This window comes from Vanessa atalanta, chromosome 10 (genome assembly GCF_905147765.1).
Source record: "Vanessa atalanta chromosome 10, ilVanAtal1.2, whole genome shotgun sequence".
In the NCBI taxonomy this organism is placed as follows: Eukaryota; Metazoa; Arthropoda; class Insecta; order Lepidoptera; family Nymphalidae; genus Vanessa; species Vanessa atalanta.
In genome coordinates, this window is record NC_061880.1 from 3,807,903 (window position 1) to 3,835,134 (window position 27,232).

Sequence of the window (27,232 nt, forward strand, 5' to 3'; positions counted from 1 at the left end):
ACAACATATCATTTAATAATAGGAACAGTGTACCAAGTGTTGGAGTAATCATTGGTTAACAAGTTGAGGCGGCAGGCTAGGCTCAATCAAGCCTAGTTAGTAGTTTTGAAGTTTGACGTTTTTCAGACTCCAACTCCTGTCGAGTGTCGGCAACTCGACAGTCTCTAAACTCTAAAATCTAAGAGCCAAGACTCCAAGTACAAAGATATAAGATTCAAAAAGAAAGAGTTGGGATTTTAGGAGATCATTTTAATTAATCCTTAATGCAGTGCAATTAAAAATGATTTTATGATTTTCTTTAAAATCACTTAATAACATCTAGTACAAAAATAAATATTCTAAGTATTTTGTTTTACAAATAAAAAATGGGTGATAACTTTCAAAACAATAAAACAATGGCTCCGGTAATGATGGATTACGAGTTTAAAATAAAAACACAAAATGAACGATCGAAAGTGGAAGATTTGTTTGACTACGAAGGGTGTAAGGTTGGACGAGGCACTTACGGCCATGTATATAAAGCCAGAAGGAAAGACGGTTCTGATACTAAAGATTACGCGTTAAAGCAGATAGAAGGAACAGGACTTTCAATGTCAGCTTGTAGGGAAATTGCGGTATATAGGTTCTGTTATATTTATTAATTTTAAGTAAAAACTATTTTTGATATAATGGCTTACATACTCATATTAAATTGTTAATACTTTTAATAATATATATATAAATGTACATTAGATCAAAATCAAATTCAATTATGAATTGAATTGAAAAATGTCTCATAAATATTTATATTTACAGCTCCTCCGTGAATTGAAACATCCAAATGTAATTAATCTTATAAGAGTATTCCTTTCCCACACTGATCGTAAGGTTTGGTTATTATTTGATTATGCTGAGCATGACCTGTGGCATATAATAAAGTTCCACAGAGCAGCCAAAGCTAATAAAAAATCTGTAATGGTTCCTAAAGGGATGGTAAAAAGTTTGTTATATCAAATATTAGATGGAATACATTATTTACATTCAAACTGGGTTTTACATAGAGATTTGGTAAGTAATCTTATATTTATTATTTTAAAATACAGTGCTGTAAAAAATTTAAGTAAATGAACAATACAATAGTTGAAAAATCTAAAACCGTAGATTGTTTGCCAATATTCATGTTCATTTTTTATTTTATCTTAGAAACATATTCACAATGTCTTCTTTTGTTCTTTTTCTGTACAAATTCAACTTTACATCGCCATAGAAATGTGAATTTGCCCATCCTAAATTAAAGAAATAAAATGTTTTACAAGGTATAGAAAACATAAATATATAGTGAATATAAAAAAATAATTAATTATCATTGTTGTTACACAAAATCATGTTAAATGATTAATCAGTATCTTAGCAATGTAGTTTGATTTTATTTATAATGTAATCAGCTTTGAAATAGTATTATTTACAATCAAGAATAAAATATCAATTTCCAGAAACCAGCTAACATACTTGTAATGGGTGAAGGGCCAGAAAGGGGCAGAGTGAAGATTGCTGATATGGGTTTTGCAAGGCTATTTAATGCCCCATTGAAACCTTTGGCTGATTTGGATCCAGTAGTAGTCACATTTTGGTATAGAGCTCCGGAATTGTTATTAGGAGCAAGACATTACACAAAAGCTATTGGTATTCATTTTTATCATTCAATATTTTAATCATTATATTTACATATTCCTTTACATATTATATATGAATTGCTAATACCTCTACTAGAATATGCACTATGAACAGTCAGTGGCGTAGCTATCGTAGGGCCAGGTAGTGCAGTGCACCAGGGCCCCAGAGCTCAGGGGGCCCTCTAACCTAATCTTTGAATAGAGATGACATATGGATTAAGCCTACTAATGATAAGTTCATCTCAATGTATCATGTATTCTTATTGCTATCTATAATTTTGAAGCGCAATATAAGTTAAAGAGGGGGTGAGGGCCCATTTCTTTTTCTATGCACCGGGGCCCTTGTCCACCTAGCTACGCCACTGTGAACAGTTCTTAATGAATATATATTTATTTATAATACAATTGTGTTCCAATTAACTGCTTATATTTACTTTTATTTTACTTTCAAAGTTCCAATAACAAATTGGCAGATATTCAAAGTGACATTCAAAAAAACAAAATCAAAATATACTTTATTCAAATAGGCTTTTGCAAGCACTTTTGAATTGTCATTAAACAAACTAAAGTAAAGCTACCACCGGTTCGGAATGTAGATTCTACCGAGAAGAACCGTCAAGAAACTCAGTAGTTACTCTATTTCAATATCTAAAAATACAGTTATGTTAGTTAAATACAATTATATATGTATGTTATGTTTCCTGCCTGGAAGTCAACAAGCATTAACTCCATGCTTTTTTATCATCAATATAATCTTGTAATAATATGCCTTCTTTACCAATGAATTTCTTTGAAATTCTTTTCTTCATAAATTTAACCAAATATGACATCTTAATTTGAACAAAAACAGTTGTTTTAACATTTATGCCTGCCATTGGATTCAACTTAACTTATATAATTATCCCTATTGTAAAGCTAAGCACAAAATAATGAGGTTGATTAAGTACATATCATAACGGTTTTCCATTAAATAATGACATTTTTTATAGGTTTTTAATGGATATTATTATTTACTTTTTTATGAAGTTCTATTTCATAATTATACTAAAATATAGCTTAAAGCTAAGCACCTTATTTTTGCTTTCATGTGTTCATTTTGAGTGTTATTTAAGCTTTTCTATCCCTTGTTCCTAGTACCCTTTTAACATATACAAATAACATAATACATTAATTATTGTAGATATTTGGGCAATTGGGTGTATATTTGCTGAATTATTGACATCTGAACCAATATTCCATTGTCGTCAAGAGGATATAAAAACCAGCAATCCTTATCATCACGATCAGCTTGACAGAATTTTCAATGTAATGGGTTTCCCTCAAGAGAAAGATTGGGAGGATATAAGAAAAATGCCCGAGCATGCAACATTGGTAAAGGATTTCAAAAGATCTAAGTAAGTTAGTAAATTAAAATAATTCAATATTATTTTCGAAATAATGGTGTTACTAATCCTCTTTATATTCTGCTGCTGCTTTGAACTCTATACTTACAATACAAAAATTTACATCTTCAATGTTATTGTAACCTATAATTTTTTAATTGCAGTTTTAAGCTACTGTTTTAGTCTATCCAATATATTTTTATTACTTATGTATTTTAAGCTATATTAATTTGTATATATTTTACATAATATAATGTTAATTTCTTAATTGTGTGAAAATAAATATATTACCAACTTTACCATTAACAAAATTTGTATATGGGTTACAGTTATCAAAATTGTTCATTAAGTAAATACATGGACCGACACAAAATAAAGCCAGACAGTAAAGCATTCAGTCTTTTGCAACGACTCCTACTTATGGATCCTAATAGAAGAATAACTTCGGAACAAGCAATGCAGGATCCTTACTTTTCTGAAGATCCTTTACCAACACAGGTATAATTGTGTAGTAAAAGTAATCACTAAATGTCTGTGGAGTAATGGTCTCCTTCTCATGAGTAGTTTTGATTTTAAATTGTGGTTTGTTAGATACACATGTTGCAGAATTGCATATGACATGTAGTTTTCTCCACAATGTTTTTCTTCACTGTTGAGCACAAGATAAATTATATGAACATAAATAAAGAGTTTGAGAGTTTATTAGTGCACAAATTAGCAAAAATAAACAATTATGTTCTTTACTTTAAAATATAATTATAATCATTGATCGTGACAAATTTAAAATAACATATATATTTTTTTAATTTTAGGATGTTTTTGCTGGCTGTCCTATACCATACCCAAAACGAGAGTTCTTGACTGACGATGACCAAGAAGACAAGGGCGAGTCGAAAGCACGACAAAATCAACAACAACAACAGCCTAATGTGAGAAACAAACAATGTTATTTTATTTTTTCAATGGAGTGTATCATGCGTATTATTTTAAAGATTTCAGAATTTTATGTAACTAATCTACTGACACTAAAAAAAGATATTAATTTTAAATCATAAATCTATAGGTGACTAACCTAACCTGCCGATGTGGTTGTTTATGCACCAATTTAAATGAAAAGTTAGTCACAGTTTTAGATCTTAAAAACGGACAAAAATTAAGGTGTATATTAAACTAAAGATATATGAGAATTATAATAAAATCAGCTCAGACAAGAGTAGGTGGCTCGAAGAGGCATGAAGACACAAAAGAGTTGCTCTTAAGGCGCGACAAATGATGTATCACGTCAAAAATCATTAATATATTTCAAAAACAAATAAATTATTATATTATTAATAGAATAAGAAAAATAAGTCTTCAGTTACTATTATTATCAATTCTTGATGAAATTTCTGCCCTTTCAAGGTTTCAAATTCACTCACATATTGACTACAAATAGTATCAACTAATAAACTAGTTTTATATAACGAGTTGCATCATAATGGCTGTTCAAATATAGATTGCTTAACTTTGCCCCAAAAGTCAATTATTAATTTTATAATTGAATCTTTCTAAATTTTATAATATATTAAACAAGTATTAATAGAATAAGAACATAAACGTTGGTATAGCGATGCAATATAAAGTGTCAATAAATTATACATAACTGTGCTTAGTAACATAGCCCACAAGGACAATGTCACACCAACTTGTCGGCAGTGAAATAGATATGTAAAAAATGTATCATATTTCTTACAGAGTTAATAAACATTTGCCACCAGGTGGCCGAGGTGCATGTCCGCCTACCAATTTCATACCATACCAAATGCACAACAGAATTAATGTTGCTATACATACTGTTTATAGAATTTTAGTCCAATTCCAATTTAATTTTGGAAGTCTGTTACAATTAAATAATTTAAATATGTGTGTTAAAAATATCTCCTAAAAAATATTCTGCTCAGTATACTTTGTTATTTTGTAATTTTTTATAAAATATAATTTTCAGACCCAGCAGAACCAAGTTCAAGCGAACAATCATGACCATGCAGCTAACAACGCTAAAAGAATGAGGATGTCAGGTAGATAGTCTTTTTGAAGAATAAATTTTGAGATTAAAAAGGACTGAATACATACTCATTGCTTTATTTCTATTTTTTTAGGTCAAAACCAAGGAAATACTGGAGGTGGTGGAGGACAACAGGAGTTCCATCAACAACAACAAATGATGTTTGGTGGGCAACAACAAGGCGGTGGTTCGCAACAACAGGGCAATTTTCAACAAAGATTTTAAATTTTTTCGGTTGATTTTTTTCTCTCAGTGATAGTTCAAAGTTAACTAAAATTTTTCATTTCATTTAAAATGCTGTATGTTAAGAAATTCAACTTTTACTTTTACGATGGAATTATCCAAGAAAGACAAGGTAGCCCAATACAATAAGTCGGTCTTAATCGAAGATTTCATAGTTCAATTTTGGTTTAAATCAGGAAGACATCATACAAACTCTACTGAGTTTTCACTCGAGCTAATGAAAATTTGCCACAGAGTGAAGTAGCGTGGTACAAAAAGTTCCCAAACTTTTTGAGAAGCGAGGAGGCTTTTGCCTAGCAGTGGCAAATTGACGCCCGTTTACTTCAAAATATCATTGTTAATTTTAATCTAAAGATACGTACGAAATTATACAGGCATTTTGAACAGTGTCATTTTATTTTATAAAGATGGAAAAATAAATTTGTAAGTTTCATATAATGTTTTTAGTTTATGATTGTGATGTTCTCCTAACCGATTTCATCCACAACGGCCAATCTCAAAATGGAGACTAAACCGTGAGTATATTCTTCGTTCCCTCCTAATTAGATGGATCGGGAATTCGCCACGACCGGAAATAGTTCAGAAGCAGGACCAATTGCTTACCGTGCTTTCCAAGGCACGGAAGACAAACTTTTGGTATTACTGAGAATTTCTCACTAGAAAGAAACAATAATCTTTTAAAAGATCGTGATCTACTGCCTTATAATGCTATATAACTGCCCGGGTAACTGGGTTAAGGGGGGGGTTCCTGTTCACTAAAACCACTGCGATGTCCGGCTTCGGCACGGATCAGAGACGCTGTTGAATCGAGACGATATAACATATACGCGGTCTCCTCCCCGGATAAACTAGCCGCAAGTTCAACTAGACAGACAAAGATGTTAATAATGGCCTTAATAATCATTGAAAACGGTGAAATATTTTTTTAATATATAGAAATCTCATTAATGCTTGAATCAGACTGATATGTGTTATGTAAGGTTTGTAAATACTATGTTTACATATAGGCTACATATAGAAGAAAAAAAACAATCAATAAACAATATTTTTTTAATTTGAATAGTTTTTCATTTTCTCTGTCACACATTAATTAAAAAGTTATCATAAAAAATATAACTTAATATTAATAAAACCAATAACTTACTATATGGACGGATAGTTTAAGTACTTTTAAGTTGTAACATATTGGTGTTAGTAATACAAAATATAGAAATCTTAACAAATAATTAATATTCATAAATTGATTGATCAGTCAGAAGAAGCACGAACGCTTATAAACATAATATTATAATTCTTTTTTTTTTTATATTGGACAACATCACATACGTTACTTTGATCCCAATGTAAGTAGCACTTGTGTTATGGAAAATCAGAAGTAACGACGGTACCACATACATCCAAACCCAAGACAATATAGAAAACTAATGAACTTTTTCAACATCGACTCGGCCGGGAATCGAACCCGGGACCTCGGAGTGGCGTTCACAAGAAAACCGGTGTACACACTACTCGACCACGGAGGTCGTCAATTTGTGCATTATAAACTTTAATTTTTCTTCTTGAATCTTTTTAAAGTACAGTTAATAGAAATATTTATAAAATGAGAAAATAACAGGGATTGTTTTATATTTAACCCATTCAATGCAATAACATCATTCAAGTTTCATAGCCAAGTACGCGGTGTTTTAAACGCAGACGCTAATAAGCGTCAGCCGGATTGAATGGGTTAACGTATACATGCTGTCTATACACACGACTAGTTTATGTGTGATGTTTGACTAATCTCAGTAATTACTTAAGATATAATGTGTCTTATTTTAACGCGTTAAAGGCGAAAATTCCATAATAGTTTCTGGAGCATTGTGTTGTATTGTGTATTGGGCTTTGTTTAACTCTTCTCTGTTTAATTTGTTCTTGTCCACGGGTCGTATACGGGTACGCAACCTCCCACATCGGCCTTCGGTCACTTTTTCGTAGACTTCTGAAATATTTATAGTATATTAATTTTATAAGCAGTCAGCAAGAGCAGACTAGAACCACCTTAGGTCATGTGATCATGCGATGAATACCTATAAGAATATATATTAAGATTTTCTGTATAGAATTTCAAGGCCCTAAATGCTGGCGGTAAACCAACAGCAACATCCCAAAATATGTTGATAATTTTGACATCAAATTAGGCGATCAGTAGCAAGACTGGCAAAACATATCACGTAGAGTCAATAATGCACCACGCCGTTCTCAAACAAATCCTATAAGAACTATTAAGTATCGTTTTATATGAGCCAAGGTATGGCGACCTTGGCTCATATAAAACGAGACAGAGATTGCGGGTTCACACCCAGGCAAATACCATTAAGTGTTCATGAGCTTAATTTCTGTTTATTATGTTGGCAGTGCAGGGAAACATCGTGGGGATAAGTGTATGCTTAGGATGAAAATCAGCCACATATGTATTCATCGAACCGCATTGGAGTAGTTTGGTGGAATAAATTTAAAACCCTTCTTATCGAGAGGCGATTAATAACTTAGCTAAGCAGTGGTTCATCCGTAGGCTGTTACTACGTCTACCGAAAATTCACTAAATTACGTACATTCATACGTGGGTACCTTTCAAATGATATTAAAAAATTATAAAAAGAACACCTTTGGATGCTAACATACGTAGATTTTATTCAACAAAAAATAATCTGCACCCTATTGGCACAACTAAAAGCCATTAAACTAAGAATTGAATAGTTTATATTCGATTGCCACCATTGTCTATTATTCTTTTAATTCTTTACTAATAAATGGGTTCTATGTTTTATGTAATGCTTAACTGAAAAAACAAACTACTGAACCAATATTTATAAAATTTATACCAGAAGATGCAGCGCGTTTTGGAAAAGGTTTTAGTAATTAATAATATTATGTGTCGTAGTTTCACACGCTTTAAATTTAGACTCGACGTGATCAGCGTGAATTCGTTGCTCTTTTATATTGATATATATTTATATATACATGTATGTTCTTTAAATTGTTTATTAAATCAATTAGTTAATATAAATAATTCAAGGAGAAAGTGCACTATTCACATATTGACTACAGAGAGTATCAACTAATAAACTAGTTTTATAATATAACAAGTTGCATTTTAACCTAATTGTATCAACAACAGGTTATTGCAGTTTAATAAAGTAAATAAATAATTACGTACCATGACTGACATCTACTATTTTTTTTTAAGAAATAAAATATTTCATTTCGATGGAAGTTTTGTCTATGCTTTTCTATTATTTCAATTACAGTAAGTTAATTTTATGCGCCTGCTAGGAATTATTTCTACTACCTAAATTTTAGACGATGACACCAAAAATAAATCCAACATTAATTTTTGATGTCATCTTCTATATATTTTTTTTATTGACGACTTCTTCATTAAGCTAAAATGTTGTCTGTCTGTATTATTATTCATATTTAATGTAATATACTTACGGTCCTTCCTAAATGAGTTATGACACGCCATGTGACACAGCGATGCAAAGCCCTTCAGCCTATCTGGATTAATTGGGAACACTCCAATAGGGCTGCTGCAAATCGGCTCCTTTTTGCCATCACACGATCTTAAGCATATTTCATAATCGTTTGACTTTTTGTTTGATTTTCTTCGTCTTGTCGTAGTTGGTTTTTTCGTTGTTGTTGTTGGATTAATACGAATGTTTGTTAAAGAGCCCTTGGGCGCTTTTAAGCGAACTGTCAAAAAAGGATTACCGCTTCCGGTTCCTGGCCGTACGGTCTGAGGAGTTATAGTCGAACTTCCAACAACTGTGTTGGATACTGTTGTTGTGTTGCAACCGGTATTAATTATTGGGAAATTTGGATAAACAATGTTTCTTATATCCCATCTTCCGGGAACGAAACTTGGTGATACCACAGTAGGCGCTAAAGGAATCGTTTGTTGCTGTAGATTTCTTGGCAAAATTGTCGTTTCTTGCATGTTTGTTGTTTGAGTTGAAGTTTGTGGTGGCACAGTTGTTGACCGAGTTCGCATTGATGTGGTAGGAGTTTCTGTTGTGGTAGATTGAGTTACAGTCGACGTAGGTGGAGAAGTGTTGATTGGTTGAGGAAATAATTGACTGGTTTGTTGTCTTGGATCAAAAATCAACAAAAAGCTGGAGAGTTCATTTTTTGGGTCAGTGACTGCTTGAGTAATTATTTGTGGTTGTTGAGGACCTGGTACTCCTACAATTTGAAACGGTATTCTTTGCGCCTGGTCTTGCTGCGTTGTACTATCACTGTTACTAAATGTAGTCGTTGCAGGAGTAGTACTTGTCGTGGTTGTAGCAGGTGGCGTGATTCGAGTGTTTGTCTGTGTTGATATCGTCGGAATTTTCGGTGAAAAATTTAAATCAGTTGTAAATATCTCAGTAATAGGTTTTGGTGTGTAGCTCGGGTCGTTTATAAGATTTGCCGCGTACCACTCTGTATTTGATATTTCGGCTCGACATAGTTGTAACACTGAAAAGAAAAAAAAAAACAGCTTAGAATATTTAAATACTTATTTCTTGTGAAGTGGCTAATTTTGTTAATTGTGTTACGTCAGAGTAAGATTATAAGATAGATAAATCCAATTCATATTTAACTCGAATGAAATGTTGACGTTTTGTAACTTAGTTCGACTTTTATACCAATCCCTGGATAATGCGCGCAATTCAATGTGAAGACGATAACAATTATATAAATTCCTCAGTACTTCTTTCGTTCTATTATGAATTTTACTGTCCAGCATAACTAACTAGAGGTATTAGTCCTAAAAAATGGTTTATACATGAAACAGTATGGCGCGCTTGATTTCTCTTATTTGCCCATCACATCTTGCAGCGGAACTTAAACAGGTTTTCAAGGTCCGCTTTTTGCAATCGGTCTCCCTAAGGTCAAGTCCCTCGGCCGGTGACAGGAATATTCTGGGCTTTCATTGATAGAACCAAATAATTATTGCATAAACAGAATCATAATAATTTGTCACGGTTTTTGCGTTTATGATACAATATATTATTTATCATGTTAAGTGCACGTTTTGTTCATTAAATAAAAATGTGTTAAACCATTACTTAATCTTTTTATTTTTTATACAACATATTGTTACCGAAAGTGCCCAGTCTTTTCTTATTTCCTTTACACCTGACGTACGAAATTAACATTAGGTACTAATAGTATAATCTAAAACCGTGAAGAATAACATTCAATAAATAAATTCTTTTACTCTGATGGAACGACTACCTGACGCGATCGTAGGGAGTACAAGCGCGGGACAAACGACTTGACGTGCTTTTCGAGATACGGAAGTATAAACAGTGCAGAATTGATAAACCTTGCTGGGAATATTTCTAGGTTTATTTTGTATACGATACTCAATCACTTGATACACTATACAATTTTATAGACAGTGAATTGATTTAATCCTTTTTAGAGAAGGTCGAGGTTTGTGATTATATTAACAATCAATAATTTACCTTCATAAAATGAATATAAAAGAAAAAATAAAGACAATAGTCTATTTTAGAGAGACTATTTTTATAATGAAGAAAATGTTTACGATATATTACATAAATATTTTTATGCACCGACCTAAACTATTTCTCAGTAAGAACAAAACTATAAAATAAAATACCGTGCGAGAAATAATGAATAAATATGAACTGTAAAAACTATTCCTCGACATTCTATATGGAATAGTAAATACCTCATCACAACGTAAAATTGATAAAACATACCTAAAGTTAAATGTGATAGAGTTTATTTTAAAACGTAAACATACACGTTGAGTGACTGTGAATGGTTAGTGCGTTAATCAAAATGCAAGAATGTCAACTATTTGTTTAGCAAGATAATACATGTTCAATGAGTTCACATGTTGTATTGTTTTTTAACTTCATTATTTTCTAGTAATTATACGCGTTGATTCTTTGTGGCTGTTATAATATAATTTAATGTTTTACGCTACATTATTTTTAATTTATTTTAAACAGGTGAGCGAATTGTACGGTAAACGTAAGTGCTTTGGCCGTATACATTATTAGAATTGTAAGTTCTTACGCCGTTAATCTTTATAAAGACGTTAAGCATTTTGTGTCCGTTACTATCTTGGTTGGCTTATTAACTCATTGCTAGCTTCTAGCTAGTAGTTTACCTATAATGACACAGAGCCTATTCTTGCACAAATTCATAAATTAATATCGGATATGTCATAGAATAACCAACAAAATAAGCAATAAAACACTGATATTTTAGTTAATCCAACAGCTGGTTCCTAATTAGGAGATTTCACGTCAAAACAATGTTATGTAACTAACAAGCAAATAATTGCATTCACATTACCATATTTAATTGCTTTAATTGGTTTATCGCTTTTGTTAATAGTTTGCTGCATTTTCTACAAATACGTACCCGTGTAAAATCCGTGCCTATGTAAATTGATGTAGTTAACGGATTTTCACATAACGGACAAACAAAGTATGCAAAATTTTTTTTCAATGTCGATGTGTAATTAAGCAATTACATTGTATTGTAATAATGTGTATTAAAGATTTTTGTTATCATACAAATATTTAACAATCAAACTAAAAGCGATCAGTTTAGATTGTTTGATTTGTAAAATTTTGCGTAATAATGTATCCTAAGTCTATTTTTTTTTTCGAAGGTTTATATTACCTCGTAGAAAAATAAGAAGTATAATATTTACTTCCTGCTAATTAATATAACTAATAAATTTAAATCTAATTAACTGTTGTACAATTTTCAAATATTACTAGTAGGTATCGATGACATTCAGTAACACTGCAAAATTAACTCGAACAACAATTTTGCGATAAAAATTTAAAAGCATCAGCGTGTTATTCGATGTTGAAAATAAGAGAGAAGATAAGACCATTTATAATTATAAAAACCAAAATAACCCAAGTACCAGGAGCCCCGCATTCGACAGGCTTGCTATCTTCTAAAATATTAGAGATATCGCATTTTCTCACTGCACATTTTCGCTTTACTTTTGTTTATTTTAATTAATTTCATCGTTTATTTCATATTTTTTCATATTTTTTCACATTTTAATTTTTCTATTATAATTTCGCTAAGTCCTATCCGTTACGTAGTATTAGATTTTTTCATATAAAATTTTTGTTCGATTTTGACCGCAATTTTTCGTGAATCCTACTCGGATCCACCCCCAGATCATCACCCCGCACTCGTTTTCTCGATTTCCACTCGGGAAATCGGAAAAGTCACCCACTCTCAAAACCGAGGTTACCTAAGCGATCGTAACACGGTCTCCTTACAGGCTTGCTATCTTCTAAAATATTAGAGATATCGCATTTTCTCACTGCACATTTTCGCTTTACTTTTGTTTATTTTAATTAATTTCATCGTTTATTTCATATTTTTTCATATTTTTTCACATTTTAATTTTTCTATTATAATTTCGCTAAGTCCTATCCGTTACGTAGTATTAGATTTTTTCATATAAAATTTTTGTTCGATTTTGACCGCAATTTTTCGTGAATCCTACTCGGATCCACCCCCAGATCATCACCCCGCACTCGTTTTCTCGATTTCCACTCGGGAAATCGGAAAAGTCACCCACTCTCAAAACCGAGGTTACCTAAGCGATCGTAACACGGTCTCCTTACAGGCTTGCTATCTTCTAAAATATTAGAGATATCGCATTTTCTCACTGCACATTTTCGCTTTACTTTTGTTTATTTTAATTAATTTCATCGTTTATTTCATATTTTTTCATATTTTTTCACATTTTAATTTTTCTATTATAATTTCGCTAAGTCCTATCCGTTACGTAGTATTAGATTTTTTCATATAAAATTTTTGTTCGATTTTGACCGCAATTTTTCGTGAATCCTACTCGGATCCACCCCCAGATCATCACCCCGCACTCGTTTTCTCGATTTCCACTCGGGAAATCGGAAAAGTCACCCACTCTCAAAACCGAGGTTACCTAAGCGATCGTAACACGGTCTCCTTACAGGCTTGCTATCTTCTAAAATATTAGAGATATCGCATTTTCTCACTGCACATTTTCGCTTTACTTTTGTTTATTTTAATTAATTTCATCGTTTATTTCATATTTTTTCATATTTTTTCACATTTTAATTTTTCTATTATAATTTCGCTAAGTCCTATCCGTTACGTAGTATTAGATTTTTTCATATAAAATTTTTGTTCGATTTTGACCGCAATTTTTCGTGAATCCTACTCGGATCCACCCCCAGATCATCACCCCGCACTCGTTTTCTCGATTTCCACTCGGGAAATCGGAAAAGTCACCCACTCTCAAAACCGAGGTTACCTAAGCGATCGTAACACGGTCTCCTTACAGGCTTGCTATCTTCTAAAATATTAGAGATATCGCATTTTCTCACTGCACATTTTCGCTTTACTTTTGTTTATTTTAATTAATTTCATCGTTTATTTCATATTTTTTCATATTTTTTCACATTTTAATTTTTCTATTATAATTTCGCTAAGTCCTATCCGTTACGTAGTATTAGATTTTTTCATATAAAATTTTTGTTCGATTTTGACCGCAATTTTTCGTGAATCCTACTCGGATCCACCCCCAGATCATCACCCCGCACTCGTTTTCTCGATTTCCACTCGGGAAATCGGAAAAGTCACCCACTCTCAAAACCGAGGTTACCTAAGCGATCGTAACACGGTCTCCTTACAGGCTTGCTATCTTCTAAAATATTAGAGATATCGCATTTTCTCACTGCACATTTTCGCTTTACTTTTGTTTATTTTAATTAATTTCATCGTTTATTTCATATTTTTTCATATTTTTTCACATTTTAATTTTTCTATTATAATTTCGCTAAGTCCTATCCGTTACGTAGTATTAGATTTTTTCATATAAAATTTTTGTTCGATTTTGACCGCAATTTTTCGTGAATCCTACTCGGATCCACCCCCAGATCATCACCCCGCACTCGTTTTCTCGATTTCCACTCGGGAAATCGGAAAAGTCACCCACTCTCAAAACCGAGGTTATCTAAGCGATCGTAACACGGTCTCCTTACAGGCTTGCTATCTTCTAAAATATTAGAGATATCGCATTTTCTCACTGCACATTTTCGCTTTACTTTTGTTTATTTTAATTAATTTCATCGTTTATTTCATATTTTTTCATATTTTTTCACATTTTAATTTTTCTATTATAATTTCGCTAAGTCCTATCCGTTACGTAGTATTAGATTTTTTCATATAAAATTTTTGTTCGATTTTGACCGCAATTTTTCGTGAATCCTACTCGGATCCACCCCCAGATCATCACCCCGCACTCGTTTTCTCGATTTCCACTCGGGAAATCGAAAAAAAAGGGCAAAATATCCATGCCCCGCACCGCTGCCGTCATCATCTCTCTGCAGCCTGAGGCAGAGGAAAAGGGAGTGACGTACGCCCAGGTGCTAGAGAAGGCCGAGCAGAGCGTCGACCTGGCGCAGCTGGGCATAGGGGAGGGCATCAAGATCCGCCGCGCTGCCACCGGTGCTAGGGTCCTAGAGTTGCCTAAGTCGCAGAGTCAGGAGCAGGCTGGGCGACTGGCGGATAAGCTCCGCGTCGCCCTGGATGGAGTGGCCAACGTCGTTCTACCCGTGAGGATGACCGAGTTGAGGATCACGGGGCTGGACGACTCGGTCACAAAGACCAAGTTGGCCGCAGCCATAGCCAGGGTTGGCAATTGCCCCGTTGACTCTGTCCGGGTCGGGACTGTCGGCACAGGTCCTGCGGGAGTGGGCATGGCTACAGTGAGGTGCCCAACGGTGGCGGCTAAGACTCTCGCCAACAGTGGCAGGTTCCTAGTGGGATGGAGCTCTGCTAGAGTCAGGGTACTAGAGCAGCAACCTCTTCGCTGTTTCCGGTGCTTCGGCCTCGGGCACACGAGAGCCCTCTGCCCGTCAAAGGTTGACAGGAGCTCGCTGTGCTACAGGTGTGGAGGTGCGGGACACCTGGCACCGTCGTGCTCTGCACCAGCCCACTGCGCAGTCTGTGCAGAGGCTGGGAGGCCCTCAGGGCACTCGATGGGTGGCAGGGACTGCAACCCTCCCCACACGAAAGGCAAGGCGGTCCAAGGAACCAGGGCCGCCCCAATTGAATGTAGCCGTCAGGCCTCGGAGGAAGCTCAACGAACCAAAAAATGCACGGACAACTGAGCTTCCTCCAAACGAACGTAAACCACTGCGCCGGAGTGCAGGACCTGCTGCTGCAGTCCATGGCGGAGTGGCAGGTAGACCTGGCGGTGGCCTGCGAGCCCTATTTCGTCCCTCCCCTACCTCACTGGCTGGGGGACTCGGACGACACCGTGGCGGTTCTCACGAGGAGCGGAACGGCCCCCCCCCTCTCACTCATCGAGAGGGGCTCGGGCTACGTAGTGGTGGGGTGGGGGGAGTACGTCATCGTCGGTACGTACTTCTCCCCTAACCGCAGCCTGGCTGAGTTCGAGACTTATCTCGGCTTAGTCAGAGCTGCGGTGGCCAGGCAGTCGCCGAAACCTATACTGGTTCTCGGCGACTTAAACGCAAAGTCGCGTGCCTGGGGCAACCCCGCCACGAATCCGCGAGGGAGGGCCGTCCAGGTGTGGGCCCTGCTCTCCGACCTGTCCCTTCTCAACAGGGGGCAGGTACACACCTGCGTGCGACATCAGGGGGGTTCCGTGGTGGACGTTTCGTTCGCCACCCCTGTCGTTGCACGCAGAGTGGTCGACTGGAGAGTGGAGGAGGAGGTGGAGACTCTATCGGATCACCGGTACATCCGATTCGAGATCTCCACCTCTCGCAGGCCGGCGGAACCCCAGAGGGTGCCGACTACGCTGCCGAGGTGGTCTCTCGGCCAGGTCGATCGAGAGCTGGTCAAGGAGGCCGCCATCGTGCAGCGGTGGGGTTCCGCAGGGAGGACGGAGGGCGCCAGCGCAGAGGAGCTGGCGGGCCGCATGCGCAGTTCTCTCAAGGAGGTCTGCGATGCGGCCATGCCTCGGACCCGGCGCAGGGTTCCGCGCCGGCACGTCTATTGGTGGTCGCCCGAAATCGCCGACCTTCGGGCGACGTGCTGCCGGGCGCGGAGGGCCTACGTCCGCTGTCGAAGGCGCAACGGCCTCGACACGGACCTGGAGGGACAGATGCTGGACGCTTATCGCCAGTTGAAAAAAGATCTGCAGCTGGCGATGAGCAAGGCCAAGGAGAGGGCCAGGGAGGAGCTTCTGGCGGGTCTCAATCGAGACCCGTGGGGGCGCCCGTACCGCGGCGTACGCGGAAAGTTCCGCACCCAAGGCGCCCCCGTGACTGAGACGCTGCCACCGAGTCTCCTCCTGCGCCTGGTCGGGGAACTCTTTCCCCATCCAGGCGAGCATGTCCCTCCGCAGATGGCCCCCCGCTCCGTGATCGAAGACGCAGTGGCTCCACCACTGATCACGGAGCGGGAGATGGAGATGGCCCTCGGCCGCTTGAGGGCCAAGAACACGGCGCCGGGTCCGGACGGGGTTCCAGGGCGTGTTCTGTGCGACGCCCTGGAATTCCTGGGTGCAAGGCTTCGGGACCTGTTCGACGAGTGCCTGTGCAGCGGGCAGTTTCCGAAGCCTTGGAAGGAAGGAAAGTTGGTCCTGTTGCCGAAGGAAGGTCGGCCGATGGATTCCCCTTCGGCATACAGGCCAATAGTGCTGCTGAACGAGACGGGCAAACTCTTCGAGAAGGTCCTCGCAGCCCGTCTCGTTCAGCACCTCGAAGAGGTCGGTCCGGGTCTCTCAGAGGCTCAGTACGGGTTCAGGGCGGGCCGGTCGACGGTCGACGCCCTGGACGCCCTGAAGACTCGGACGACGGAAGCGGTGGCCCGGGGGCAAGTCGTCCTGGCGGTGTCGCTCGACGTGGCGAACGCCTTCAACAGTCTCCCTTTCGAGACGATACGGGAGGCACTCCGATACCATGGGGTGCCGACCTATCTCAGGAGGCTGCTGGAGGCGTACCTCCAGGACAGGGAGGTCCTCTGGGCGGGGGTCGATGGGAGGTTGGTCCGGCGTCGGGTGGACTGCGGCGTTCCACAGGGGTCGGTTCTCGGCCCAATCCTGTGGAACGTCGGTTTCGACTGGCTCCTGCGAGCTCCCGTCCTTCCCGGGATGGGGGTGTTGTGCTACGCTGACGACACCCTCGTCACGGCGACTGGGCGGGACTTTCGGGAGGCGGCACGCCTCGCCGAGGTCGGAACGGCTCTCACCGTGGACCGTATGGGAATGCTGGGCTTGAGGGTCTCCATATCCAAAACGGAGGCCCTCCTGTTCCACGGTCCACGGCAAGGACCCCCACGAGGGGCGAGTATCACCGTCCGGGGGACGGTGATCAAGGTGCAGGCCCAGATGAAGTATCTGGGCCTCATCCTGGACGGTCGATGGAGCTTCGGGCAGCATTTTGTCCATCTCGGCCCGAGGCTCATCAACGCCGCCGCCGCTCTCGGCCGCCTCCTTCCGAATGTGGGGGGGCCGGGATCGCTATGCCGGCGTCTATATTCCGGCGTAGTGAGGTCGATGGCGCTGTACGGTGCCCCGATCTGGGTCGACGCCCTCACCGCTGACAACCGGGCCCTGCTGCGTAAGCCGCAGAGGGTCATAGCGGTGAGAGGCATCAGAGGGTACCGTACGGTGTCGTGGGCTGCGGCGACACTTCTCGCGGGCGATCCGCCCTGGGAGCTCCAGGCGGAGGTGCTCGCGGAAGTGTACCGGTTCCGGGTCGAGACGAGGAACCGCGGCGACCGTCCAGGGTCGGCGGAGGTCGGGCGGATCAGGGCTCTAGCCCAGCGAGCCCTGATCGCCCGATGGCAGGAGGATCTGGGGTCACCCACGGCGGGCCTGGCGACAGTGGAGGCGATCCGGCCCCACTTGAGTCGCTGGGTCGAGAGGAAGAAGGGCACACTCACCTTCAGGATGACGCAGGTACTTACCGGGCACGGATGCTTCGGTAAGTACCTGCACGGGATAGCGCGGCGGGAGGTGTCACCCTCCTGCCACGAGTGTGGTGCGCCAGTCGACACGGCGCACCACACCCTGAGTGAGTGTGCTGCGTGGGGGCCCCAGAGGCACACCCTTGCGGCGACTATGGGCGGAGACCTCTCGCTGCCGAGCATCGTCAACGAAATGCTCGGTAGTAAGACGGTTTGGTCGGAGATGCGCTCCTTCTGCGAAAACGTGATGTCGCAGAAGGAAGCCGCGGAGCGGGAGCGGGAAGAGGATGCCGCTGCAGACCCGCTCCGCCGAAGACGACCGGGGAGGAGGAAGAAGCGCTACGCGCACCTTCTCCCCCCGCCTCAATAGGCGTCGCGGGGACTAGGGGGGGTCTCAGTACCCCGAGAACCCCCCCTAGGTGTTGGAGGCCCGCATAGGCGGGCCGACCGTCAGGGCGTCACGGTAGCATGCGCAAGCGATCCCGTGGCGCCCGCCGAAAGACGGAGAGGGTACCGCTGGTTTTTTAGTGGGTAAACCCGGCGTACCTGGGCGCACTCGGCGTCCAGGGCTCCGGGGAGTCCCACACACCCCCCCACCTTCCATCACGTGGGGGAAGCGCGTAACGCGTTTTTCCAGCGAGAAAAAAAAAAAAAAAAAAAAAAAGGAGCCCCGCATTCCATAAAATATGTATCTATTGTCTGACTAAAATTCATAAAGATATTATATCTATTTTAATCCATTATTTTAATATAATTCAATTTAAATCAAAATAATTTTATTCAAGTGAGCCTACTTGAATAAAATGATTTTGATATATGCATCGTCCTGTTACTCTGTTGAATTAAATGCAAAGTTATCATCGGTTCGGAAATCCGACTCAGAAGTCACTCTTTTCCACCATTGTAATTACAGAGTATGTCAGTAAAGTACAATTTTTATTGATATCCTGGCTAGATATCAATAAAAACTAAGTTGACAATCTTTTCTTATTTATCAATGATTTTTGACATGTGCTTTATTTTTTTTAATAGGCCAAGTTAAAAATAACGTCACACCTTAGCCAAAAAACCATAAATATCCCACACCAGTCCATTCAGATAACAATTTTAAGACATGATTAATTAGATCTACATATAACACCAGACTTCGGATCATTATCGATCACCAAACAAAATACGTAGGTGAAAAAGATTTTTAAAAATAAAACTATGTTGGTTATATACTTTTTATCAATTTGGGAATTCACCATTAGTCAAAGATAAGTTAAAAATATCATTAATGTACTCGTATATAATAATAGGTATGGCGGTTGGTTGCGGGTGTTAAACCTGGTCTGCAAGGATTGTTTATAATTTATATCAATAGAAAGCAAACAGTTATGAAGATCGTTCAAATTAACTTTAATGCAGAAAAGAGATAGTGTGTCGTAGCAATACTGATAATAGGGTAATAGTAAGAGATTAACAATTACTTATTCGTAAAATTTAATTTGGACGTAATCATTTACAATTTAATTTGGTCGGGTGCTAGTCCTTAGACTTAGAGTAGGCATTACCGAGAATTTGTCGCCAGAATAACTTTTTAGGTAATGGCCTGACCTCGGGATCTCCGGCCTCATAAGCTAGCCTCAAAGCTAGCCTCAATTGCTAGCCTCTAAACCTTAGAGACATTCAAATAATTACTACAATAATTTTATAAGTAGCAATTATAAATTATTGATGAATTAAAATATTGGTACAAATTTTATGATTTCTGCGAGTTTAACATGAATACTAAGAATACAACAACAACAACAAAATTTGTTTACATCACAAACTAGTCCTGTGAGTATTGTATATTAATTTGATCGATGATAATAGTTACAGTTTGGCGATACTGCGATATTTATCCACTTTAATTACGACGTAACAACCTTTAACAGTTTCACCAAACATTTGTTTCAAAATTTGTCGGTATTTAGTAATGATTTTCAGATGATTATTAATAAATTATTGAATTAAACTTTTATTCTTATTATTCTTGATTCCAGTCCAAGCTTATTTTCATCAAATATATTTTAGTATACTATACTCTATTCCAACCATAACAGGAAATAAGCCAAATAAACAACAACAAACAATCTATGATATTCACTATGAAATTGTGAAAAAATGGCGTTTTGAACGTCGACGAAACTGTTCGATCACGATCGAAATTTGGGAAGTGAAATTAAAAGGGGAAATAATTGGTTTAGTGCAATACTGTTGTTTTATAAATAAAGATTTATTAATCATACACTCGTAGTAGTGTACAATATAGCTGAGTTATTAGAAAATCGAATGAAATACGTAAATCTAAGGTTTGTTTATCTTTTATCCTACTTCCATTGGAGTAGGCTATACTTACATTTTGGTGGGTTCCCAAGTTTTTAAATTTGGAACCACTTCTTACTTTTATTTTGTTCTTGTAAGATAAAGTTAAATGTGTTTCTAGAGCTTTCTTATTTAGTAAAATTGTAATACGTAATTTGATTTTAAGAAATAAAATACAATTTTCATTCGACCCTCATCAATGACTAACGCATTTTCTATTTAATTGTAGGTTAATTCGTAACAGAACTGGGCTATATAAATCAAGTTGATTACAAACGATTCAAATAGTATTTTTTGTAGAAGAATTTACTTATTTATGTTACGACATGTCGGAAAACGTAACAACAAGTTAATGCAACGCCTTTATTGAAAACCTTTATTGATTGCGCACGCAAATTAGTACAATATTTTGACAGTGATTTATTGACTTTATTTTTGGATCGTTCTTTTAATAGTTTTTTTGAATTATTTGGTATTTAATTATTTAAACGAATTATTTAGTACACATATACAGGGCCGGACCGTAAGTTTAGGGGGCCCTGGACTAACACTACTTAGGGGCCCACCTAAGACATATCTGAACGTAGACTTGAATTAAATTACTTAATTGGGTTTGGTTAATTGCAGGACTCGCAGAGCTGCAAGCCATACAACCTGGTTCAGCCAGCGTTTGCATTGTAAGCGCAAAGATATGTGCTTATTTACGACATCACCTTTATACTCTACAAAATACTCTACAAAATTGTGCATCTATGATACATAAACCTTCCTTGAATTACTATCTATTACAAAAAACCGCATCAAAATCGGTTATGTAATTTTAAAGATCAAAGCATACACATAGACAGACAGACAGCGGTAAGCAACTTTGTTTTATACTATGTAATCATGAACTTTGTTGTATTTTGTAATTCAAATTAAACATAATCATATAATTTTGTACTTTTTTTTAAGTTTCTTACTAAATTGAATGAAAATAATTACACAGTATTCATTACGATTAATAGGTACGATTTTTTTATAAAAGTAGCCATTGAATATAATGACATTTCACCTTATATTAAAGCTTATAAATTATTGTTATCTTAAATCTCGTATAAAAATCCCAAATAATGTAACAAGTAAATACTCAAATGTATACTAATACGTTTAACGCAGTCACGCTATAAGACGTAAACTAGTTTTGTACGAGGAAAACAGTAAACAATTTCACTTGAATATTAAACACGCGCAAAAGGTTGTAATTATTGATAGGTTACAAATTTAGAGACGTCCATTGTAGAACCGTGGACACTGAACTAACCTACAAATAACTTTAACGCCATTCAAACACAAACTTGTCAATCTGTTCCCAATCCCTTTTTATGTACTTATATTGAATAGGTGAAAGTTACACAAACGTTCCATAGGACACATACCGGGTTTCAATGGTCGTGTTATTCGGTTCAATGAATAATGTTGGAACGGTATTTTGTGTCACTATTGGTAATGTTCCATTATAGTCTCTATTATGAGTGAAATAAGATACGTGATTATAAGGAGAAACAGACTCACGTGTTAAAACGACGAGTGCAAATGCGTCCTCCATACCGGCTGGTCACAGACAGTCTGCGCTGGAACCATACTAAGTTAACCAGACAACCAGTGCAGTAAAACGAGTAGCAGTTTTCAAATATGTTCTCGGCTCGTTTAACTTCGTACTGACTAATGTGATTCATTACTGTGTTATTATTATAATGGATATTATTGAACTTAAATAATTTAACGAAGTCGATGATTTACTAAATTAGAGCACTTGAAAAAGTAAATTTATTGTTATTCTTTGAACAAATCTTAACAAATTAACACTTTCAATTTGGATACTTTGTTTCTTTAAAACAAAATACAACAGTTATTGCACAAAATAATATTGATGGTTATTGTATAACTGTCATAAACTGGTGCCTGGTAAGGACAAGCAAGCACACTAAAATAATACAAAATACAAATTAAAGATACAGACAACATTTCTGTGAAGACATAAATTAATTTTGTAAGGCATAAGTACTTGATTATTGAAAACTTTCGTATTTTTTAATATAATATTAGTGTTATGATTTGTATTTTAGTATTTTAAGGTTTTTCGGATTAATTGAAAAATCTCGTAACAAAAATTTAACAAAAATTTGTTCGTGTTGTTTATAGGAAATTATTAAAGCAAAACTCTCTAAAACTTCCCACAGCTGGGCTGCTGTAATGCTATCAGATGCGTGTTAGTGAATAAATAGAATTCCATCAGCACATGCATCTTCCATTAAATTAAAGTGCTACATAAAATTAAATTTAAATGCAATAATTAAATTAACACAAAATAAAGTCTAAAATTTTTAATTTAAAATAATATAAGTATATGAATTGATTAATTATATAATTAGTGGGGCTTAAGTAATAAATCAGCCCAAATGAGATACCTCATCCCAATCCCGAGTGTTGTAAAACCAGTCCGCCAACCTATTTGGAATAAAAATACAAACGTGGCAGAAGTTTTAGTTAAAAAAAAAATCCCACTAGCCCTAGGCCATTTTGAATTGAATTTTTGGGGCATTTATGGTATCCATCAACTATTAACTAATATGAATTATGAATATATGAATATTTTATATTTATATTAAAATAAATATTTCACTATATTTATCTTCATTTTGTATTATGTATTAAAAGCGTTATTTATTTGTTTAATATACGAGTCTGCAACAAAAGATACATACTGAATACATATTAGTGTGCTCCCTCAATTATAGGATACCACAGCATTCACTAAGCTTAAACAAAAAAATAATAATAAAATTAAAAATATAAATATAAATTCAATTGAATGATTAAAAAGTGAAAAAATTATAAATAGCAGTAAAAATCAAATAAAAATTAGTAACCTAATATTAAGAATAAGCTTATTAATTAAACTTTTTTTTGTGTTAGGTTAAAAGTTTAGTTAGACACACTCTGAATTTGGACAAACTGTAACGACGAATATCGAGGTCATTATTGTTTCCAGAAAGTATGTTATATTGTCTACAGAGCCTTGGAACGGCAGCGTTATGGCCTAAGTTTGATTGAAATGTAGGAATATTAAATAAGTTATATGCTTTTATACGGGGCATGCCAGAAGTAGTAATAAAAAGTTCCTATTGCTTTACAGTCTTAAGCTATCAAACCTATCTATAAAAATAAAATTACCTGACAGATAGAGCTTAGTGATAATATTCTTTTTGTACGAAAGAAATGTTTTATGTGGTTATTGTTAAGAAAAAACTATTAAACATTACATAAAACATAATAAATATGTTAATTTATACTAACAAATATATTTACAAAAAAAATAAAAGTGTTATCAAATTGTGTCGCTATCGTTACTATAATATTAAGTACCTTAATTATAATTACGTTTACTTTTAATACTTCCGTCGACCAGGTAATTATTTTATCATAGCCATTTATTTGTTTATTATATTTAGATGTTTATATATAATATTATCCCTCAGAAGGCGTTGCGCATGCCTACATATATTCCAAAAAATTAAGAGTTCTGATTTAAAGCTTAAGTATATACTTAATTATATTACATCTTAAATCGGCGAGGCAGCAGCAATACATCTTGCAATGCAAGGTCTACACAGAGTCGACCAATTACATTTGCTCGTCTCCCTTTCCTAAAATAAAATTATTAAAACATAAATAGTATTGGTAAATGTTTACTTTTCAGCGTCCTTTGATAAGATTAAAATCTGTACCAAAATCCGGAGGAGCAATTAAAGCTGAAGATCTCAAGCATCATGTAAGTTAAGTAACCAGTTTAGGCAATTATTGTAATATCTGGACCCTACGTTCGTATTATATTACGTTCTTATAACATTTCAAATAAAACATTCCTGCTTTGTTGATTTTTACCGTTGGCAGACCGAGTAGATGAAGAAATACAAATCACTCATAGAGTTAAAGAGCAATAGAGTTGGTCAATTCTCCTTTGTATTTTGTAAAACTGACTTACTTAAGAATCTGCGGATGCCGTAGTCTTTCTTGATTTCAACACCAAGGTCAAATAAAATACATACTCTCAATAAACCCAATAATGTCAAAACTTTTTCCGGACATATTAGATTTGCCACCCCATTATATAATGTCAGCGAGGCAATAGAGGGTGCACTTGCTTTCATATTCGAGCACTATAACTTTTGATATGTCCTGCGCAGTTGGGCCGTGTTTAAAATCATTATCTTCATCAGAGTAGTTGATAATACCCTTGCAAATATACACATGCATATTTAAAAACATTGTGTGTTAATGTTTTCACATATGATCAATTGTTTTGATGAATCAATTGAATTTATGTTTTTTTTTTATGTGTCGAAGGTGTTTATATATCAATTATATGATCCGAAGAAATTACTGTATCGTGCTTTTTGTGCTGGTAGTATTATATCAGAGGAGAGAGTTCTTACGTCGACGCACTGTTTCCTAACGAATAGAAAAAGGTTTGTTATAATGAATCAAAACAGTGATTTTAAGAAATATATCTTATTTTCATGAATGCATATTTTTTGTATATTCAAAGAAAGAAACGCAATTTCGATCGCATAAGGATTGGAGCAGGTATTTTGGATACTCTTGTTAAAAAAATAGTGTTCGACGATAAGCAACAATGGCGGAAAATTGAACATTTATATACTCAAAGATTTTATAGATTTCCGGCTTATAACTTGGCGATTGTGGTAATTTATACATTTATTTATTTTTATTAGATAAATATATTTCTGGAGAACTTGTCATCATCATCATCACCATTATACGCTTGCTGTTCACATATATTTGAGATCAGGGTGATTTCGGTGGTTGCTCGATAGTATTGTTAACTTCGGTTATGACACCTACTAGTTGGGAACATCCAGAGATTATCGGACTTAACCTTATTATCTTCCTGTTAAATAAAAGATACGAAATTTAATCAACTTCCCTGATTGACTGAGGACTGCTGATTGATTGATTTGATATCTCAGATTTTTTATGTAAATATTACAACGAACACCATGACTCATTATTATCGATCTAATGTTATGAGGTGTTTTAAATAAAACGATAATAATAATTTTATAGGCAATTTTAAAACATCAATTTATAGATATTGTATTCGGAATTTGAATGCAATTATATCTGCTTTATTATTTGACTCATTGTTTGAACAGAATAAGGTACGTCTGCTGCAGTCATGAGTGATTGTTAAATTTTCATGATTGTTTTTAAAATCTCGAAATTTTACGAAAATATAGCCATATAAAATATTAAACCGTTTTTCTTACATTATAGAAAGTTAACAATGATTGGGTTTTTAACGAATTTGTTAACAAAATTCCTTATACAAAGTGGAACCAAGACTTTGACGGTGTTTGTGTCGGAACTGGAGTAAGGACAATAAAGGTATAATCATGTTCTTTTTATTTATATATTTGGTTTATCTGATAGTAAGTGATCATCTTTAACTTAATACATTTAGCATTGTGTGGAGAGTAAACTATCCCTTGCATTTAAACTATGCATTACCTTGATAACTGTAGTTTAGTGATTTGTGTGTTGATGTGGTTAAGGTTATTGATTGTTATTGATCTTTATAAAAATACAGATGAGATGGTACCTACACAGAATTACTTGGACGAATCGCCTCCTTAAATATTGAAAATATTATGTTGTTGTTGTTTCAATAATTTTTCTATTTTTAGAGTTGGTCGAAGAACAAACATCTCTTTGCGGTGAATTTTCATTTGGTCACCAGAAGAATTTGCGAGCAAAATTTACTTCGAAGTTGCTTTTTATATTATTGTACAGAATATGATATAAAAAAGTTATCTTCCACTGTAAGATTAACACATTATTCTAGTCATTATCTAGACATGCGGTAGCGTGTCAGCCAAGTTCATCATACACTAGCCCGTATATCATTTGAATATATTTCCCTTCCATTCATTTCTATGTTTAGAGATCTCTATGTTTTTCATATTGTCATTTAGTTCTTCTTTGCATATCTCTCATCATTTATCCTCAACATTAGAATTTAAAATTCTAACATTATAATTTAAAATTCTACAAAACAAAAACTAGTATCAAAATAGCGTATCACCGTTATTCGAATTTAAACATTATATTAATGAAATCCAAATAAACAGAACAGGATTGCTGTCGTCAAATCTTAGCTGATTAATATCAAGTTGATAAAAATTAAGTATTATGCATTGTAATAAACATTTGATAAAAATAATATATTATGTTGTTATCAGGAAATAGAAGGGGGTGGTTTAGTTTGCTATGATACTGGGGATCCTGCTGAAGGAATTAAAAACGGAGTTCTGATTGGAGTTACTTCACTCATCAACGTTGGCCTGCCATCTTTACACAACCGAGTTGGCTTATACCATAAATGGGTTACGGACGGCAGCAAACAGTGTCATGAAAATATTTGTTTTCAATTACTTTTTCCGCTGCTAATTATATTTTGTATTAATGAATAGTAAATAAAACGAAATGAAAATAGCCAAAATTGTGTATATTGTAGCTAGAAA

At 36.4% G+C, this 27,232-nt stretch overlaps 3 protein-coding genes across 4 annotated transcripts; 2 read left to right on the forward strand and 1 right to left on the reverse strand.

The window, feature by feature from the left end:
- Positions 1-128: 128 nt before the first annotated feature.
- LOC125066689 (cyclin-dependent kinase 8) lies at positions 129-5,754 on the forward strand. Its single transcript, XM_047674907.1, has 8 exons — positions 129-614; positions 796-1,047; positions 1,473-1,662; positions 2,833-3,046; positions 3,364-3,532; positions 3,847-3,963; positions 5,019-5,091; positions 5,173-5,754. The coding sequence occupies exons 1-8, from the start codon at positions 366-368 to the stop codon at positions 5,301-5,303; spliced, it is 1,395 nt and encodes a 464-aa protein (XP_047530863.1). The 5' UTR covers positions 129-365; the 3' UTR covers positions 5,304-5,754.
- Positions 5,755-6,783: 1,029 nt separating this feature from the next.
- LOC125066690 (mucin-2-like) lies at positions 6,784-22,274 on the reverse strand. Of its 2 annotated transcripts, none has more exons than XM_047674909.1 (3): positions 22,200-22,274; positions 8,799-9,821; positions 6,784-7,299 (listed from the first exon to the last, which is right to left on the reverse strand). In XM_047674909.1, the coding sequence occupies exons 1-3, from the start codon at positions 22,231-22,233 to the stop codon at positions 7,139-7,141; spliced, it is 1,218 nt and encodes a 405-aa protein (XP_047530865.1). In that variant the 5' UTR covers positions 22,234-22,274; the 3' UTR covers positions 6,784-7,138. The 2 variants fall into 2 exon arrangements, with proteins under 2 accessions (XP_047530865.1, XP_047530864.1); XM_047674908.1 differs by having other exon boundaries at positions 6,788-7,302.
- A 1,492-nt stretch (positions 22,275-23,766) lies between these two features.
- On the forward strand, positions 23,767-27,229 carry LOC125067059. Its single transcript, XM_047675437.1, has 9 exons — positions 23,767-23,795; positions 24,051-24,096; positions 24,388-24,459; positions 25,035-25,156; positions 25,237-25,393; positions 25,986-26,096; positions 26,396-26,530; positions 26,951-27,114; positions 27,226-27,229. Exons 1-9 carry the CDS (start codon positions 23,767-23,769, stop codon positions 27,227-27,229), a joined length of 840 nt encoding a protein of 279 aa, XP_047531393.1.
- Positions 27,230-27,232: the final 3 nt, after the last annotated feature.